General features: G+C 27.7%; 4 protein-coding genes across 14 annotated transcripts; 3 read left to right on the forward strand and 1 right to left on the reverse strand.

The window, feature by feature from the left end:
- The first annotated feature begins 636 nt into the window (after positions 1–636).
- Tango2 (transport and golgi organization 2) lies at positions 637–2,751 on the forward strand. Of its 6 annotated transcripts, none has more exons than XM_076325651.1 (5): positions 637–760; positions 1,241–1,276; positions 1,741–1,990; positions 2,133–2,351; positions 2,435–2,751. In XM_076325651.1, the coding sequence occupies exons 3-5, from the start codon at positions 1,749–1,751 to the stop codon at positions 2,631–2,633; spliced, it is 660 nt and encodes a 219-aa protein (XP_076181766.1). In that variant the 5' UTR covers positions 637–760; positions 1,241–1,276; positions 1,741–1,748; the 3' UTR covers positions 2,634–2,751. The 6 variants fall into 6 exon arrangements, with proteins under 6 accessions (XP_076181766.1, XP_076181768.1, XP_076181769.1 ...); XM_076325653.1 differs by having other exon boundaries at positions 647–665; XM_076325654.1 differs by having other exon boundaries at positions 668–760; positions 1,265–1,276.
- On the reverse strand, positions 1,642–8,494 carry Fancd2. Of its 3 annotated transcripts, none has more exons than XM_076325646.1 (16): positions 8,295–8,494; positions 7,854–8,231; positions 7,433–7,706; positions 6,966–7,325; positions 6,524–6,884; positions 6,007–6,440; positions 5,823–5,914; positions 5,548–5,722; positions 5,211–5,468; positions 4,788–5,133; positions 4,343–4,667; positions 4,062–4,268; positions 3,663–3,960; positions 3,374–3,591; positions 3,050–3,258; positions 1,642–2,947 (listed from the first exon to the last, which is right to left on the reverse strand). In XM_076325646.1, the coding sequence occupies exons 1-16, from the start codon at positions 8,455–8,457 to the stop codon at positions 2,822–2,824; spliced, it is 4,224 nt and encodes a 1,407-aa protein (XP_076181761.1). In that variant the 5' UTR covers positions 8,458–8,494; the 3' UTR covers positions 1,642–2,821. The 3 variants fall into 3 exon arrangements, with proteins under 3 accessions (XP_076181761.1, XP_076181760.1, XP_076181762.1); XM_076325645.1 differs by having other exon boundaries at positions 7,854–8,243; XM_076325647.1 differs by lacking the exons at positions 1,642–2,947; positions 3,050–3,258 and having other exon boundaries at positions 3,437–3,589; positions 7,854–8,243.
- A 182-nt stretch (positions 8,495–8,676) lies between these two features.
- On the forward strand, positions 8,677–11,566 carry Car (vacuolar protein sorting-associated protein 33A). 4 transcript variants are annotated; one of them, XM_076325342.1, is made up of 9 exons: positions 8,679–9,016; positions 9,213–9,400; positions 9,489–9,616; positions 9,767–9,970; positions 10,046–10,166; positions 10,225–10,385; positions 10,484–11,029; positions 11,096–11,218; positions 11,301–11,565. In XM_076325342.1, the coding sequence occupies exons 1-9, from the start codon at positions 8,912–8,914 to the stop codon at positions 11,387–11,389; spliced, it is 1,665 nt and encodes a 554-aa protein (XP_076181457.1). In that variant the 5' UTR covers positions 8,679–8,911; the 3' UTR covers positions 11,390–11,565. The 4 variants fall into 4 exon arrangements, with proteins under 4 accessions (XP_076181456.1, XP_076181455.1, XP_076181457.1 ...); XM_076325343.1 differs by having other exon boundaries at positions 9,489–9,586; XM_076325341.1 differs by having other exon boundaries at positions 8,677–9,002; positions 9,489–9,970; positions 11,301–11,566.
- A 668-nt stretch (positions 11,567–12,234) lies between these two features.
- On the forward strand, positions 12,235–18,420 carry Tao (Serine/threonine-protein kinase Tao). The gene is made up of 12 exons (XM_076325051.1): positions 12,235–12,537; positions 13,487–13,930; positions 14,038–14,386; positions 14,496–14,671; positions 14,804–14,966; positions 15,073–15,422; positions 15,532–15,777; positions 15,883–16,110; positions 16,474–16,713; positions 16,802–17,059; positions 17,261–17,517; positions 17,763–18,420. Exons 2-12 carry the CDS (start codon positions 13,625–13,627, stop codon positions 17,881–17,883), a joined length of 2,694 nt encoding a protein of 897 aa, XP_076181166.1. The 5' UTR covers positions 12,235–12,537; positions 13,487–13,624; the 3' UTR covers positions 17,884–18,420.
- Positions 18,421–19,745: the final 1,325 nt, after the last annotated feature.

The raw sequence follows: 19,745 nt of genomic DNA on the forward strand, positions 1-19,745 counted from the left end.
CATATAACACCTAATTAAAGGGTGGAAAAATGGGTGAAAGGATAGAGAGCAAGATACGAACTTAAAATTAATTATTATAATGCTTAAAATTAATGTATATTTTTATTTGTACTTTATATAATACTATTAATTCAAATGAAAAGGTATCAAACTTATTTAATCATGAAAGGTTTCATAACAGTCTGTCATATGAAGTGCATACAAATATACATGCATGCACACATACGACCACATACATATATGCATATGCTATCTATAAAAAAACATTTAAAGTTTTTAATTAAATTGTATAATATCTTTATTTTAGGCAGATTCTATTATAATATAAATATAGATCCATAACTCAACACGTTCGCTATCATCATTCTCAATAAAAAGAACTATTCGTCACCGAGGCCACACTGTATTTGTAGTAATTCTGTTCAATGTAATACATGCTTTTAACTATTATACAAATGAAGTGCATTGAACAGACCCATTAAATGTTCTGAACATTATGTGTAACATAATGCAGCATTGGTCCATGGTTTCTACTATATTTAATTATAAGAATATAAAGTAGAAAATCATCACTATCGTACGTTGCATATATACATGCATGCATACATAGATATGTATGTATGCATCTATGAGTGACGTTGGCCTCGCAAAATCGGTGTGAACATGTAATGCGAAAAGCAACGTGCTAAATATGATCAATTATGAATATTACTGGAATATTTATATTATTAACCTCAATTATAAAATATAATTTATAAAGGTTCAGATAAAAATTAATTTTACAAATTTTGAATAATGTTATCTAATTCTGTAAATAAACGTTAAACTGCTTATAATAATTATTGAGTATAATAATTACTTGAATTCTTGATTTTAAATTTACTTTAAAAATTCAATTGTATTTTTACAATGGAACAACATAGAAGTCGTTCATAATAAGATGTTATATGTTATTAATTTACCATTAGGAGTGGTCAAGATAAGCATCTTGTCTTAATTTATGATTGAGATGTACTGACTAATCTTATCAATGGTATCATCATAAAGTAGTTTAAAACAGACATTTTCTGTAATATAAAGGCATACTGTTTTATAGTATTTATATGGAAACAAATTCAATGATTTGTATCAAACATGTGTATTGTATTTATTTTTCGTAATCCTGATGCTGATTCTGACTCCTACCGATTAATTTTGACTTCAAATCGTGATGAATACTTTAAACGTCCTGCACTGTTAGCTCATTATTGGAAAAATCATCCAGAATGTTTGGGAGGTATGTTAAAAACAAGTTTAAAATTAGTTTACAGAGTTATTCATTAATAAATGTGATAAATGTGAAGGTATTAGTCTATAATTAATTTCTTATAAAATTCTGTAATAATCATTAACATCATGTTTTTTAAATTTTAAATACACTATTCATTGCAAAACAAAAATATTATTTTGTTTAAAGAAATTGCTACACTTTTTTGTAGAAATATATTTTTACAATTATACTTTTCATAATAAAATATGTCATAGAAATAAGAATTAAGATAACCATTGAAATATATACGTAATTAAAATTGAATTACATGTAATACATAATAATATAAAATTGATTATTATAAACTGTTTCTACAATGTTGTACTATGCCTTTCATACATTTTTAAAATATATTTTTCACCTGTTAATGTTGTTTTAATTAAAATTATTAATAAATTTTCCATGTAAAATAGAATTTTACAATTTATTAGGCATTGATATGGAACCTGGTAAAGAAGGTGGAACTTGGCTGGCTCTATCAATAACAGGAAAGGCTGGTGTTATTCTAAATTTATCTAATGAAGAAAGCTCAACTAACATTACAAGAAAAGGACGGGGTTTTTTAATTCCTAATTTTATTACTTCAAATGATTCTGCTATTTCATATTTGGACAAATTACATAAAGAAAATCAAAATGGTCAACCATACAATCCATATACTTTGGTTTTAATTAATTTACAGTACGTAAATAATTTTGGGAAATAAAATAAATTTAATAAAAATAATTGAAGATTACACCATGTTTATTAAAACATAGAATACTGTTAAAAATTGCATAATTCTTTCAACTAGTAAATAAGCAATATTTTATCATTTGTTTAGCAATGCAAATGTTGATTATCTTAGCAGTAGTACAAAATCAACAGGACCTTCTTCCAGCCAGGATATAGTACAAGGTTTTAGTAATGGTGACTTTGATACTCCTTACAAGAAGGTTGAAGGAGGAAAAGAACAATTTAAAAATATTATTAATAATGCTAAAGTATCAAAACAAGCAGATCTTATTGAAAAACTCCTAAAATTTTTGAAATCAAAAGAAAGGTATGTATTATTTGAAAAATTATGAATCACATCATTGATACTAACATAAGTCATTTATTTTATAACATTTTGAATATTTATAGATATTTGCCAGATCCAGTATTGAAAAATAAAGAACTCAGTTCAATTTTTATATTTAACAAAGAATACTGTACACGAACTCATTCAATACTACTAATTAATGGAAACAGTGAAATTACATTTATTGAAGAAACACTTATGCCAGATTTAACGTGGAAACGTCAAATATTTAATAATAATTTAATTCGTGAAAGTAAATAGCCATGAAAATAAAAATAATATTTGTGTATCTAGTTTTACATTAACCATATTATTAGTTAGAATATTATTTATAGAAATATAATATGTTAAAATAGAAAAATAAATAACTTTATCATGGTAATAAGTATATTTTTCATTTTACTGATTTATATGTAGTTTACCTTTTGTTCACATTTCCTGTACAAACATTATAATGAGTCATCATCTTTAGCAAGATCATCATTTGAATCACTTTCTAATATATCTGATGATACATTAGCTACATCATCAGTAATATCAGAATTTGGTAAAGTACTTCCTTCTGATAATATACTCTGCAAATATATGTAAAAATATAAAATGTAATTTAAATACAATATGAAAAGATTATTATTTTTTAAAAAAATTTTAAATAATTTAAAGTCTAATTAACAAACCTGTGAGAGTATTTCTTGACCCTCTAAGTTTTTATTAACAAGGTTACCCATCCAAAAAGCAGCAGGGCTATCATTAAGAACTAACATTCCTTTTACACTGTAAAGTAATCTTTCTAATATAGATTTAGCAGCAGGAATGTATTTTGTTAATGTAAGATCTTTCTTTTCTGAACTATCACAACATACAGTGTGTAAGTATCGTGTGCCTCCTAAAACATGAATATATTTCTAAATACATAAAACGTAGTTTTTTTTTAATTAACATATACCAAATTTTATTGCATTTTATTACTTTAATTTTATCATATAGGTTAAGATTTATACCTTGCATCATTTTCAATATTTTGATAACAGCATCTGTTTCATATTTTAAATTGTGTTCAAGAATTGGCATCCCAAGGTTTAAGAAATATTTCAATAATATGGGCATATGTTTTATAAAAATTAATATATTATTTTTTGTAGTTAAAGTTTTAGATATTTTAACTATTTTTTGGACATTTGCTGCAACTTCATACCATAATTCTATTCTTTCTGGATCTCTAAGAGAAAACTGATCATTTAAAATATTTATTTGAAGTGAAACAATTTAAATAATATAGAAAATATATACCTATTGGCTAGTGATAATGCTAGTTTCACACCATTTATCAGACCATCAAATATTTTTTTAAATAAGAAATGAAAATTATTTTTTTTTATTGAAGGTATTTTACTTAAACTATCTTGAGGTTTTTGTAACTTAGAAGTTTCATCTGGAAGCCATTCTAAAATTAGTGTTACTGCCTTTAATTGTAATGGTTCATTATCAATCCAACTGTTTAGTAATCCAATTACTGCTGTTTTATACTGAGGATTAAATTGTTTGTCTTGTGGCCATTGAAGACATAAAAATCCAAATGCCATTTTTGCTGAAAAATTATTTTATTATTAATTAATATATGAAATTTGTTTAACTATTTTAATGCATGTAATATTTAAATGTGTTAAATATAAATGGGACATTGCTTACCGTATTTTTCTTTGTTTTCCTTTGTATAAGATTCAGAATGTTTCATTAATGATTGACACATATTAACCAATGTAATAGCTAGTGATATTAGTGTAGCAATATCAGATAAAGATTCAAAATATTTGCATGATTCTGCAACAAGTTCTTTGCAAGATCTTAACATACCATTTCTTTTATCTATTTGGCTTGCTAAAGTCCGTAAACCCTCTAGAAAATGATTCAACGGTTATTAAAACAATCGAAATTTGTATAGACTAGTATAAAATTATATAATAATATACCTCGTAATAATAGATTATAAGTAACACTTTCAAATCCTTTCCAATTGAAAATTTTTGTTAGGAGACACATTAATAATCTAGCAGCTTCTTGATATTTGATACTTTGATTATCATTACTGTTTCTTAAAGTATCCACAATATCTTGTAATTTCGAACAAATCTTAGGTAATAACTCAATTAAATTTCTTATAAAGTTTTCGTTATTATCATGCTCAAAGATGCCTAGGACTTCTTTAACAATAAAACATACTTGGTTTACCGATATACTATGCTCTATTGATTGCGATGTATTTAATTCCAGTTTTATATCTAGTAGATGTATTATCTATAAGCATAGTTTAAATTAAAACAATATAATTTTAAACACACATTTTAATATATTTTAATTATTATATTAAATTTAATAAATAATTATATTAGAATAATAAGAAAAATATATTTATACCGTTGCATCCAATCTTCTAAAATACATTGGATTTTTTGAACATATTAGAGAACCTAATTCCCAGCTTTCAGTTTCATTAAAACTGACAGATTTTTTTACAGATTTTTTTACAGATGTTTTCTTTTCTTTTTTACTTTTTTTTCCAACTTTTTTCTCAATCTTTACAAAATATGGTACTGGGAAATGATGAAAATAACATGGTGGTGGTTGATATTTTGTATCACATAAAGAAAACAAACTGCTCAATTCAGTTTGTAAGTATATCAAATTGTCAAGTCGCTGTAATACTTGAATTTGTAATAAGGGATCTTTTTGCATAACAAAACCACTAATTACTTCTCGAAACCTGTAATTTGTATTTTAAAAATAATTAAAATTACTAATACATTATACTTTTGATTTCTAATTCAATTTTTAACTTACCAATTAATACAACATACTATTAAATCCATTATTGAATTTTCTGCTATGTCAAAATTCATTGGCATTAATATTGCACATCCTAAGAGAGAATCTATGGCATCTAAATCTCCATTTGCACTAAGTCTTATACAACAAGTTCTGAGGAGTTTAAATGAAATTGGTACAATTGCACCATACTTCTTATTTTCAAATGTTAAAACACAATTTTGTGGTTCATCTTCTGCTTTGTTCAATCCAAATTTAGAAACTAATTCTCCTCTAAATATTATTTAATATTTTAAAATATCAATATTGTTGTACATATTAGAGATAAAAAATATTACAAAATACTGTATACCTATAACAGAGTTTATCAATCATATTTGTGTTAATAAATTCTTCTTCAATATAATTTGAAAGAGTTTTTATAAATTCTGCATCAATTTCTTGAGTTTGGGAAATGATATGTGTCAACTGATCATAAAATAAGGCCTGCGATCTTGGGCAATTTTTCACATTTTTCAGTACGGTTCCTATGCAATCAAAATGTAATTTAATATGATGTAATACCTAAATATAAATTGTATAATTATTTTGCATATATTGTATAATTAAATTATTGATAATTCGTACTAAATAAATTATAAGCTTTATTAGATGTTTCAGCTTTTTTCATTAAATGTTTTATTGCCATAACTGCTGCCAAGACACCTTTACACTTTGTCCTAAAATAGGTATATAAAAATATTTAAAGATTGGTTTTATAACTTCAAATTTAATTTGATTGGAAATATGTGCATACTTCATTAATACATACAGTGGTTTAAAATTAGACAATTGCTTTTGAAGTAATATAAAGAGGTCATCTCGTAAAGAATCTGATATAGAACTGGAGTTTATGCATAAATTTTGCAATAAATCGTTCAATGTACCAACTTCCTCTAAACCCAAATTATCCATCTTTTCCAGCAAAATGCGAAGATGATTACAATGTGGCACTAAACATTGTCTCTCTTCTTCTTGTGTTACCATTTTACAAAGAAATGCCAAAGCATTTTTTACTGTCTGATCATTAGCACCCATAAGGAATATTATTTTTTCTACAATTTCACGCTGCTTAAATACATTTTTTTTATGACAGATAAATTGCAAACAAAACCAATTAATAGCAAAGTCAATAAATACACGGTCATCTGTTTTTAGCAAATTACTTGATAACTGTAATGCTGTAGATTGGAAGTTTTGTACAACCTAAAATAAATTATTACAATTTACTTTCAAAAAACAGTTTAAAAGAATATTTTATATTATTTTCAAATTCATATTATACAAACTTGTTTATAGTCATTGTACAATGAATTCAATAAACTTGTTCTATAAAAACCAGATCGTATATGTTGTTTAAATATAGTTTCAACATTTTTCCTTTTTATCTCTGTTGTCGAAAATATAAGGAGTAACAGAATAATATCTAATGGTTTTGGATCTTTGGTAACATCTTTTACAAATGCAATTGTTGTATTTACTACATTTTTAGAAAGAAGCATATTCATTTTTAAAGCATTAACTATATCCATTTGATTTTGATAACATTCTGTAACTTTTTCTCCAACAAGGGGTTGTATGTCAGTATTACGTAACACTGTTAGTGTTTTTTTAAAAATATCCATATTTGTACAATCTTCTAAAACGAATCTATAAAAAAGTTACTTAATGTTAATACTTAAATATGAATTAATTATTATAATTAATATAAATATGAATAATTAAACATACTTTACAACTGCTACCATTTCATTTACTTTTATATTTGTTTTCAACAAATTTAATATTTTATCCTTATACTCATTCAAGTATTCTTTCCCAAGATTTAAGTTACTCATACAATTTAAAATTAAACTTGTTAGTTCAGAATTCTGTTCTAATACTTTATCCAAAATTTCAGCAACAGTGTGATGTTGTTTATCAATTACAATATCAGGTAAAAATAAAATCAATTCACTTTGAAACCATATAGGACATGATTCTAACAGCTGCTCTAAACTATTGGTTAAAACATCAGAGTTAGTTACAACATCCAAGAAACGAAATTGTTGCAACAACGTAATGGCCCAAGGAATTGTTTCAATGGAATCACTAAAAAAATATGTTTAAAAGGATATATAAAGAAAATATATATACTTTCAAGGATTATAGAAAAACACTTCACTTAAGAGAAAACTAATTACATAAAACATACTTACGCCACAAGTACAGATTCATTGAGTTTACTCAAAAGTCTACTATATATTTCTGGGTGCAATTCAGAAACTTGTAATAAGATTCTTATAAGAGATGAACTATGCAAGACATGTGATATATCATTACCAACAAATATTTCCATGTCGACCAGTGCATTTTCAAGATTCTGTTCATTATCAAAATACTTTTCCATTAAATCGATTAATTCTACTTTTTCATATTTCTTTGAATTTAATAATTCTTTCATTTTTTGCTTAATTATTATAATATCTTTACCTAAAACAATTTAATAAAATATTTGAATAGTAATAAAATGTATTTTTCAATAAATATTTATATTTTATATAAATATATAGATTTCTAACATTATTAGTATATTCAACGAATTATTAAGTCTAAATTATAAATTTCTTTAATACTTACACAATATATGCGGAGCAACTAAATTTATTTTAATACCTGATTCATGTAAAAATTCAGTAAATTTACATTGTGTACTAGGAGTTACATTTTTCTGTAAAATAATTGATGAATTATTTAAAGAATTTTTACTATTAACATTTTCACATTCTTCTTGTACAATATTTGAATCGTCCCGTCTTTTTTTTAAAACTGTAGATTCAGCTAAGGGAAATCCCAAATCGTCATCGTTTTCGTTTTCTGATTCATTCAAGTTTAACAACTTGCGTTTATGTGACAATATACTTTCTCTCGATGTCGTACTTTTATGTATGGACGTTTCTTCCCTGAATGTTTTGTTATTATTCGTAAATGTTTCTTCATTCGACAGTTTATTTTGACCTATAAATGTTCCTTTATTTGATAATTTTTCTTTGAGTTGAAATATTTCTTCGATTGACTTACTTTGACTTGAAAACGTTTTTCCGCTTAACAACATACTTTTACTTTTTGATGTTTCATCATTTTGGGTTTTAGTTTCAGAACAAATTCCACTTTTCGTTGATATTTGACTTCCTATTAGGTTTTTGTGCAAACCATTTCTAAATTTTAATTTTCTTTTATCCATAATCTACTGATTGTACTTTTACGCACGGTTATACACAGTATCTTTTCGCGCGAAATTAGAACAAATTATAGCTTAGGTATTATATGTTTCAATTGAAGTGTGAATTGGACTATAGCGATATGTATGTACTAGGGACTTTTGTAACAAGAAAAAGTAGAAAATTAAGAAAAATCAAATTTTGAATAAATAAGATTGTAAAATATATAAACAAAAATTACGTTTCATTAAAAATCTGTTAACTAGTTGAACACTTATATATAATGAAATAATATTGATATTGAAAATAAGCACAAATAAGTTTAAGAAAAGGATGGTAAAAGTGGGTGAAAGGTCTATGTAGTCTACTGTAAATGAATAAATGTCAAAAAGAAATTACACAACCAGTTTAATGTGCTCAAAGTGACAGGAAATAGTGTACTTTTAATAATTGTATGTAAATTACATCATTGAAAATATGTCATCGGCACATTTATCAACTGGCCGCTTAAATGTGGGAATTATACAAGAACAAGCTAGAAAACAACTACTTTGTTTGCTCGAAAAATGTGATGGTCCAACGGTATTATAATAACCTTTTTGGTTTTATTTAATAATTTAATATTTAGCATTATTTATGTATTACAAAGTTTTCTTCATTTTGAATTTTTATAATTTGAAACACAGTTATTTTAGCACACAATTTTACATTTCGTAAATATTGTATGTGAATTATAAGTATATATAATGCTTAAGCATTTCTAATAATATTTTAATAGGCAATTGTATGGGACGAATCTCTTGAAGGACCAATTGGTCTGATTGCAAAATATAGTCTGCTTAATGTTGTTAAACCATATCCATTACGTGGTGGAAATTTAAATGTACCATCAGATATTGTTAATGTAGTATTTATTACTAGACCTCAAATACATCTTATGGATTTAATTGCAGAAAATATTCACAGGTATAGACAAAGATAAAATAAACTTTGCTTTAATATTGAATTTCTTTGGAATAGTGTACAAGAAACTTATATAATAATTAATTTGCAGTGAGGATGGACAAAGGCCACGTAAACAATTTCATTTGTTTTTTGTACCGCAAAAAAGTCTTGTTTGTCAGAAGAAACTTGAAAATCGTGGAGTTTTTGGTAGTTTCACTCTAATAGAAGAATTTAAATGTGATTTATTTCCTTTCGATAATGATCTTCTTTCTATGGAACTTAGTGGATCATTTAAAGAGTTTTATTTAGAAAATGATCCAACTTGCTTGTATCAAGTTGCACAAGCTATTCATGGTTTACAAAAATTATACGGAAAAATCCCAAAAGTTACAGGAAGAGGATGTGCTGCTGGTAAAGTTTGGGAGTTATTAGAAAGATTAAGTCGAGAAGAAGAAGAAAATAAAGGAACATCTACCCAATCTACCATAGAATATTTATTATTATTGGATCGATCTGTAGATTTACTTTCACCTTTAGTTACACAGTTAACGTATGAAGGATTAATAGATGAAATTTTTGGAATAGAATGCAGTAAATATTTGCAATTTAACAACAATTTCATTATTATTTCATTAAAACAAGTGATTTTATTTGTTGTAATTTTAGATACTGTTAACTTGCCTGCAAGAAACTTTCACGATTTAGAAGATTCTATAACAACATTGTCTCTTAATAAAAAGGAACAAATTGTGCTTAATTCTGGAGAAGAATTATTTGCAGAAATTAGGTAAATATGTATATATTTTAATATAATTTCATATTTTACAAATGCTTTTAAATTACAGAGACAAAAATTTTAATGGTATAGGTCCAGTTCTTGCTAAAAAGGCTAAAATTATTTCATCACAGTTCGATGAAAAACATAGAGATAAAAGTGTACAAGAGATTAAACAATTTGTAGCACGGTTACCACACATGTTACTCACCAAACAATCAATAACAAAACGTAAATTCTTTCAATTCTATTTAAGACTATTAATTATTTTATTAATTAAGTTATGCCAACTTCACTAATATTATATGTACTCTATAATGTATTTTTAGATACAACAATAGCAGGAATGATAAAAGAAGTAACAGATTCAAGTAGCTTCCTGGAAGCATTGGAAGCTGAACAAGAGTTGTTAAATTGTATTGGTACGGACAAGCCAAATGCTTATATAGAAGACATGATAGCACAACAACAACCACTTCTTAAAATTTTGAGACTTCTTTGTATACAGTCCTTAACAAATTCTGGTCTTAAACAAAAATTATTAGACTACTATAAAAGAGAAATAATACAAACATATGGGTATCAACATTTACCAAGTATATTAAATTTAGAAAAAGTTGGATTGTTGAAACAACAACAATCTACTCGTCAATATGCAGTTTTACGGAAAGCATTAAGACTAACGGTTGAAGATGAAAGCGAAATTGCACCAAAAGATATCAGTTATGTTCATTCCATATATGCACCACTAAGTGTACGATTAGCAGAACAACTTGTACAATCAACTGGTTGGCAAGGTTTAAATGATGTAATGGGTTTGCTACCAGGTCCTACTGTTAACAGTGTTCCATCCAATATTTTATCATTTGGGAGAAGTAAGCAAGATATAAAAAGTATATATTAATAAGTGTATATAATATAATACATATATTCATTTTTAGGAAATTCTGTTACTAGTGAAGATTCTAATTCTGAACCACCAAAGTTAGTAATGGTTTTCTTTATTGGAGGGTGTACATTTGCAGAAATTTCTGCTCTCAGATTTTTATCTCAACAAGAAGAGTGTAAGTAACATATTATTAAAATGTCAAAACTAATTTTCAATTTGTATCCACAGTATATTTTATACAAAATTTCTTTTTACAGCAAACGTAGAATTTGTTGTATGCACTACAAAACTAATAAATGGAAACACGTTTTTAACATCATTAATGGAAAATTTAGAAAGTACATAATTTATTGTATGTAAATATGTTGTTACTAAATATTGTTATCTAAGTTCATATTTTTATTTTGTTGATAATTGCCTATAGATTTTTTTTTAAATTATATGTAAATTTCTACAATGAGAAATCCATTTATACCAGTTTAAAGGAGATTATTAACCTATACATTTAAAAATCTTTTATGTATGTCCTTTTTATACAATTCACATACAAAATACATTATTTAGATATTATTAATTAGATGATAATTAGCTTGATTTGTATATTTAAAGAACAAATTACAGTTAGTACAATTATTTCTGTCATGCTTATATTGTATGTCAACATAATTGTATATAATTGTTAAAAACTATTCTAGCATAACTAATTGGAACAAATTACATTTATTTTAATGTACAAAAATAGTGTATTAAATTATTCATAGAAAGAATCATTCAAATTCTTTTTTTTAAATTAACTGTAATAAAATTTTGCTAGTAATTATAATTAATATGATTCGTTAAAATTAGTTTTATTTGCTCATGCTCTCAATTTATTTGAAACTTGTACTAAAGAGTAATTATAAAATAAAACAATTATAAAACATATTTTCATTAAATGTGAATATTTTTTTGTAAATCTAATATTAAAGAATCTCCAAATGAATTTGTATTACCCTCTGCTTCTCTTTATTATGCTTATATATATTTAATCAATAATATTTGATCGAAAGTATTTTATCAAGTTGATGAATTAAAATACTTGGTAAAGAAGTAACTCGTAGTTGCCGGTAGTAATGTTTATTAGTTTAGAACTTGACCGGCACTCGAGCGCCACTCGTCATCGACGGAGAAGTCGCCTGCCGTAGAGTACACCCAGGCCAGGCGAAAAGGCGTCAAAAAGTTTGCGAATTTTTGTGTGTCTGGGCTGACGGTGGGTGCCGTGTTGTTCCGTTGCCGCGGATTGTCGCGTCTCGCGCGTGTGTGCGTACGTGCGTGACACGTACGAGGCGTGTACTTTTCCGGGGTGCGGTGCGTTTGCACGACGAAAAATTGTGATCTTCGGATCTTAATATGCTTGAAGGATCGGCCAAGTTCAGGAAAAAGAGGTGCTCCGCCTGAAGAGAGTGCACGGAGCTGCGCGCATGCTTCCGTACCTGCTCCCTCGCCATTTTGGAGGTGAATATCATTTTTTTTCCTTGCTGCCGGAGCTCTGGATAAATTTCAGTTGATACACCGGGATCTGATCGCAATGTTGTACGCCCGATCCAAACACGGCAAGCGTTTTCGGCTACAACGACAATGTTCCTCTGCTGTATTTGCGGGACCAATCTGACGCGATTGCTTCGAGTCAGAGACCCAACCCTCCTTACGCCCGCATTTCTACCTCCTGCGAATTTCACTCGACCGCCTTCTTTGCTTACCAACCCCGATTCTACGATTATTTCTGTTTCTCTCGCGAAAATACTTGTCGTTTAATAGCCCAACAGTGCTACCGATAAGGTTCGTTTCAATGTTCTCTGCGGATGTTCCTTTTAAAAACATACGATTATTTATTTGAGTCAGATGAGTTTCTCGACGGATAGAATGGTGTGATTTCTATCGAGAACCGCGTGATAAGTGTCAAGCTTGTTTTAATTGTACAGGGAAATATTTCGTAGTGACATGAGTTTAATTTGATTTTAATTTAGCTTCGTATTATATAGATTAGGGTATTGATATCTGCCGAACATTATGTATCATTAAGGGTTCTTTTAATTAAAGGAACGACTTGTTACTCTTCACTTATAAAAAATTGATTCTGAGAAAATATAAAATTATGATATGCAAAATGTATTGCATCTATCACATGTGTAGTTTCTTTATTGCAATAAATTTAACATATCTTTTATCATATGAAAGTTTTTTTGCTGCCAATTATTTCAAATTTGTTTCCATTGTTAATTGAAAACATATCAATTGTAATTTATATCACTGTACAAATATTTATACTTCCTACTTTAAACATCAAATAGGATTGTCATGGTATAAAAAAGTCTAGTTAAAATAGAATTAATATTAATAAGATGTATTTGATTATCAATAAATACAAATAAAGTAAAAATTTGTAACTTATATTTTTTCACAGATAGAATGTTAAATTTTGGAATGGACTGACAAAGGATTAAGTAAGATCATAAAATTTAAGGTAGAAGATTGAAAGGCAAGAAGACGTCTAACGGTGTCTGAAATAGGCCTCGGCCATTTAGTTATTAACACCTTTACTATGCCAGCTGTTCCAAGGCCTGGTAGCCTTAAGGACCCAGAGATTGCTGAATTATTTGAGAAAAATGATCCGGAGAAAATATTTGAGGACTTGCGCGAAATCGGGCATGGCAGTTTTGGGGCTGTTTACTATGCACGATGTTTGGTTACCAAAGAAATTGTTGCCATCAAGAAAATGTCATACTTGGGAAAACAAACTGTCGAAAAGTGGCAAGATATCTTGAAGGAAATTCGATTTCTTAGGCAGCTTAACCATCCTAATACAATAGAGTATAAGGGTTGTTATCTTAGGGACCACACTGCTTGGGTATTTATTTTTCAAAACTAGATATTGAATTATGCACATATTATTATTACATTATTTTTACATGTGCATTACCTTATTATATATATAACCTTATTAACTAATTGTAGTTGGTAATGGAATATTGTCTTGGATCTGCATCAGACATTATTGAAGTTCATAAAAGACCCTTAAAAGAAGACGAAATAGCTGCAATTTGTGAAGGTGTGCTACGCGGTCTGCATTATCTTCATTCTCTTGGAAGAATCCATCGAGATGTAAAAGCAGGAAATATTTTACTTACTGAGAATGGAACAGTAAAATTGGCAGATTTTGGGTCTGCTAGTATAAAGTGTCCAGCAAATAGCTTCGTAGGAACTCCTTATTGGATGGCACCAGAAGTGATATTAGCTATGGACGAAGGCCAGTATGATGGAAAAGTAGATGTATGGTCTTTGGGAATAACATGTATTGAATTAGGTATTATAATTTTTTATTCTTTTATTTAATTTCCTTAGAAATATGTAAAATAGTATATGAAATATTAATCTTACAGTTGTGTTATGAATCATAATTATTGTAATTTTAGCTGAGCGAAAACCACCATATTTTAACATGAATGCTATGAGTGCTCTGTATCATATTGCTCAAAATGATACACCAACTTTGAACTCTCCAGATTGGTCAGATGTTTTTCGCTATTTCGTTGAAGTGTGTCTTACCAAAAGTCCGACTGATAGGCCAGCCTCTGGTAGACTGTTATCAGTGAGTCTTTTATACAGATTTTCATTTCATTTACAATATATAATTTTCCTGTTGCTTTCATGCTCCACATTTATATAAAAATATGTACCTTAGTCTAGTTAGTTGTCGTCTTATAGGCTTTCAATTTTACAGCATCAATTTGTCACCAGAACACGTTCTCCACAAGTTTTAATAGATTTAATTCAGAGAACGAAAGCTGCTGTAAGGGAGTTGGATAATTTAAATTATCGGAAAATGAAAAAGATTTTAATGATCGATGCTTGTGAGACTGAAAGTACAGTTGGTGATGCTGATGGTATGTTATATATCAAGTCTCAAAAAACTTAGTTTTGGGTTTGAAATCATAATATTTATTTAAACTTTTGTATCCATTGATTTATATTCTTATTTATATCTTATAGATACTCCTGATGAACAAACAGGTGGTGACAGTAGCAAGAGTAATTCAATTACCTCAGAGCATTCAATCCATTCAATGGGTGTTTCTGCAAGCTCTCAAAGTTCCTCCACCAACAGCTTGCCACTGCCAAATGCTGATGCAAATGATTATTCCACTGGATCTGTACGAAATCGGCATAAAATATCAGCAGGTGGTGTCACTGCCAATCTTCTTGAACATGGTGCCAATAATTTTGCAACAATTAGGACGACATCGATTGTGACTAAACAACAAAAAGAACATATGCAAGAAGAAATGCATGAACAAATGAGTGGATATAAAAGAATGAGACGGGAACATCAAGGAGCTTTGGTAAATTTTTATTTATTCCTATTATCTGTTTTTCATTGATGTATTTAAGAATTGTGCAGTCTACATTATAACTAAATTACATCATGTATATTATAAATTATATAAACAGGTAAAATTGGAAGAGCGTTGTAAAATGGAAATGGAATCCCATAAACAATTATTAGACAAAGAATATGAAACTCTTTTACAACAGTTTAGTAAAGAATTGGAGAAACTTCAATTGAGGCATTTACAAGAATTAGAACGTAAACTTAAACAAAACCAAAATGCAGAGAAGAAGCTTCACAAAGAGATTACAAGTAGACAAGAGGCTGATCGGAAAGCACTAGAAGCCCAGCAAAAGAGACAGTACAAAGTAAGAAAACTAATATAACGATAATTTTTCATTGAAATATATTACAAAATTTCTTTAAAAATTCGTATAGTAAATTTTAATAATCGAAGATGACTCATTTTTAAGGTTTGTAAAGAGAGATGGAAAAAAGAATTATCTCAAGATGAAGTTACATCAAAACGACAACGAGATGCTACACTTCAAAGTCAAAAAGATAATTTACGACAGATGGAAGCGCAAGAAGAACAGCGGCTTGCAAGAGGGCAAAGAGAATATCTTGATCTTGAAATTCGTAAATTTCGTAGAAAAAAGTTGCTCATCTTCCATAGTTTGGAGCAAGAACTGCTTCGGGAAGTTAGTATTTTATTTTTTTTATTTCATAGTAACTATTGTAATAATATAGATATTTGTAATGTTAATTACTTATGTTTAATACATTCACAGTCCACGCATATAAGTAAATGTGAATACCACTCGAATGTGCAGAGGATCTTATTGAGTTTCATAGCAATAAATATTTTTTTACTTTTTTTTTTTAATAATGCACATTATTATCTTTGCGATATATCTGCGTTTTGCAGTTTTAGAGAAGCTTCTAGTGTAATCGTACGAGCGGTATATTTTGGATCAAAACTGTCTTGAGTCATATGTGGATTAATGGACTGTAAATATGTTAAGAAAGATTATACTAGTCTTACAATATATTTTTATATATAGGAATTAAATAAGAGGCAACAACAATTGGAACAAGCACATAATATGTTGTTACGTCACCATGAAAAAACACAAGAACTAGAGTATAGACAACAAAGGGCTGTTCATGCTCTTCGAGAAGATCAAGTTCATCGGCAACACGCAACTGAACTTTCTAATCAACAAGATTATATGCAAAGGGCAGAGCGTGATTTGCGTAAGAAACACGCATTAGAGCTCAAGCAACAACCGAAGAGTCTCAAAGTAAGCAGTATATTAAAATTTTTTAAAATAATGATACACTTATTCAAAAACAAAAATGAAATATGATTATGTATATTTATCATTTTAGCAAAAGGAAATGCAAATTCGAAAACAGTTTAGGGAGACGTGTAAAATACAAACACTGCAATATAAGGCATTAAAAGCGCAAATATTACAAACAACAGTGAAGGAGGAACAAAAGGCAGTTATTAAAAAATTAAAAGAAGAACAAAGAAGAAAGTTAGCTTTGTTGGGTGATCAGTATGAACAAAGTATTGCAGAAATGCTTCAAAAACAAAGTATACGTTTAGATGAATCACAAGAAGTTGAATGCCATAATCTTAAGGTATAAATATTACACAATATTATTTAAAATTTAATAAAGAATTCATAAAGTATTAAACATTTTTTTATTCACATATTTTGAGACCTACAGAAATATTCACAAATAGTATTTATGGTGTAGTTGAAAAATTTAAATAGAATCTGTTAAATGGAGAAATATACTAAAAGTACTATAGTGTTTATTATTTCTTTGTGTTTATAGGAAAGATTAAATTATGAGCTAGAAATTCTAATGGCATACCAATCTAAAAATAAAATGCAAGCTGAGGCGCAAAGAAACCGAGAACGTCGTGAATTGGAAGATCGAGTATCAGTCAGGCGAGCTTTGCTTGAACAAAAAATGGAACTTGAAACTCAGGAATTTCTGCGTGAACGTAGTGAACGGATACGTTTACTACATGAAAGACAGGAACGTGAATTACAACAGTTTGACGAGGAAAGTGCAAGAATAGGATTCAGGTATGTAATTTGTACTTTATGCATGAACGTATTTTTGAAAACACTAGAGAGGGGAGAAAATTGTTTCGAGTATTCCTTTTATGATTATACTCTTCAATCATTTAAGGCTATATTTATTCTAAGCTGGCTATTACAATTTTCTAGTATATTACAAAATATAAAAATATATCTAGGAATTTAAGAAAGTGTTATTATAGCCATACCTATATATATATATATTTTTTTTTTCTTTCAAATTATTGCAGTGCTCTGGCGATAGCTGAGGCATCAAAAGAATCTTATCCAGACGATGAAAGCCTTAGTGGCTCAATGTTAAGTCTGGCTCACAGTAATAGTTCTACATCCTTCCCCCCTAATAGTCTTTAATTTTAATCATATTAATAGAATATGTATGTATGTACGTTTGCCTGTAGTGAGTGCATAATGAGTCTACCGACGTTTAATTCAATGACTTACATACACAGCAGAAGTTGGCTCGTTACGTGCATCGACTCAAACCTAAGAGGTTTGTTAGGGTTGGGAATGTGTATTGGACTGAAATTAATGTAACAGCATATTTTTTAATTATCAAAATATGTCAACGTGATCTATCTGGAAAGAGAGCTTCATATTGAAGAAGAACTTAGATGCTTTTTGCAACGTTGTAATATTTATTAACCATATCCAAATACCTTGTGAAGTAAATAGAAGTAAAAAAGATAAACCTTTTAAGTATCAATCTTATCTACTCTACTGAAAATTGAATCTTAACGTTCTTGGGCTTAAAGTAAGCCAGCTATTATAGCATACGGAAAATTTTATATGCGACTACAGAAAATGTTTAGAGACATTTATTTGTCAATATCTTGCAATTATAATAAAAAAACAGTATAATCATAATGCTCGAATTATTATATGTTTGATTTTGACTAATTGAAGATTTGAAATAAGAACAACACATAACAATATTTTCGGTAAGATTTTAACTTATCGAAAGTCTAGTATTAAATGATCTTATCGATAATTACATGTGTTGGTCTTCAAAACCTTATTTCAAGCTTTCAATAACACTTAGTCTGATTTAACAAAAACTGAGTGAGTCGATCTATTTATTTAACTGCATTCTTAATGCAATCATTAAATTTACAAAATGACAAACTAATGAAAAAATTTATTTACAGTATCCTATGTTGTAGTTATAATATTACATTCATGTTAGTGAATATTCGTTGTTTCAATGAGAAATTAAATTCTAAAATTGAAAGACACTTTTTTACTATTTTATACAATTTGTTTTACATTATTAAGGAGGAATGTCAATATCAAAAATTAAATTGATAATAAAATTATTGTTGAATTACCAAAATATGACAGTGTCCACTTCAAATTCCTTTCAACATTGATCTTCTTGGTTTTAATTTGACAACATTGGATATGAAGCCTCAAAATAATCCTCTGTGAACCATTTGTATAATTATTATAATTTTTGTATTTGTGTAACATTTGTTGAATTGAGAAATTTATATATACTTTTTAAATAGCAATACTATAGTACACATGAAACAAAAAAGAAGTACTTTTATGCAGAATGTAACACATAAAACAGACAACTCAAGTAGTTTTTACATTTTTGGAAATGGAAAATAATGTTTTAAATAAGAACTATTTAGCATTCATTTGAATATCTTATAGTGGCAAATTCTTTTTTAGGTAGAAATGTGAGACATTTTAAGATAATAAAAATGACTTTAAACATAGTAATATTTTTTATAGCTATCTTTTATTAGAAAATATAGATCATTTAAGATCAATTGTGAAAGTCTTGATTGTTTAATATTTGATATACATGTTCTAATGAAATTTATTTGTGCACACTTCATAAAAATCAGTAACCAATCAAAACATATATAACTTGGTATATGATATATTAAAGAATTTTTGTAACATTCTTTAATTCATTTTTTATTCTCACTTTAAAAAAATGACCACTAAAAGGCATCAAAATACAATATGAAATAACATTAATTTCAAATTTCAAAAATGTGAAAAGTAACTTGGATGGTCTTTTTTAAGTGTTTTGTTCTTTATATGTGCATATATAAATTAAATATTCAGATTTGTAACATTTTATATAAATAGAATATAAAGGATAAATATTGATTCATTTTAGAATACAATTTAAATATTTCTTGTATTAAATTTATAAAGAAAATGTAAAACATGTATAGAAAATATGTTTTGATTATATT

This window comes from Ptiloglossa arizonensis, chromosome 13 (assembly GCF_051014685.1).
Source record: "Ptiloglossa arizonensis isolate GNS036 chromosome 13, iyPtiAriz1_principal, whole genome shotgun sequence".
In the NCBI taxonomy this organism is placed as follows: domain Eukaryota; kingdom Metazoa; phylum Arthropoda; class Insecta; order Hymenoptera; family Colletidae; genus Ptiloglossa; species Ptiloglossa arizonensis.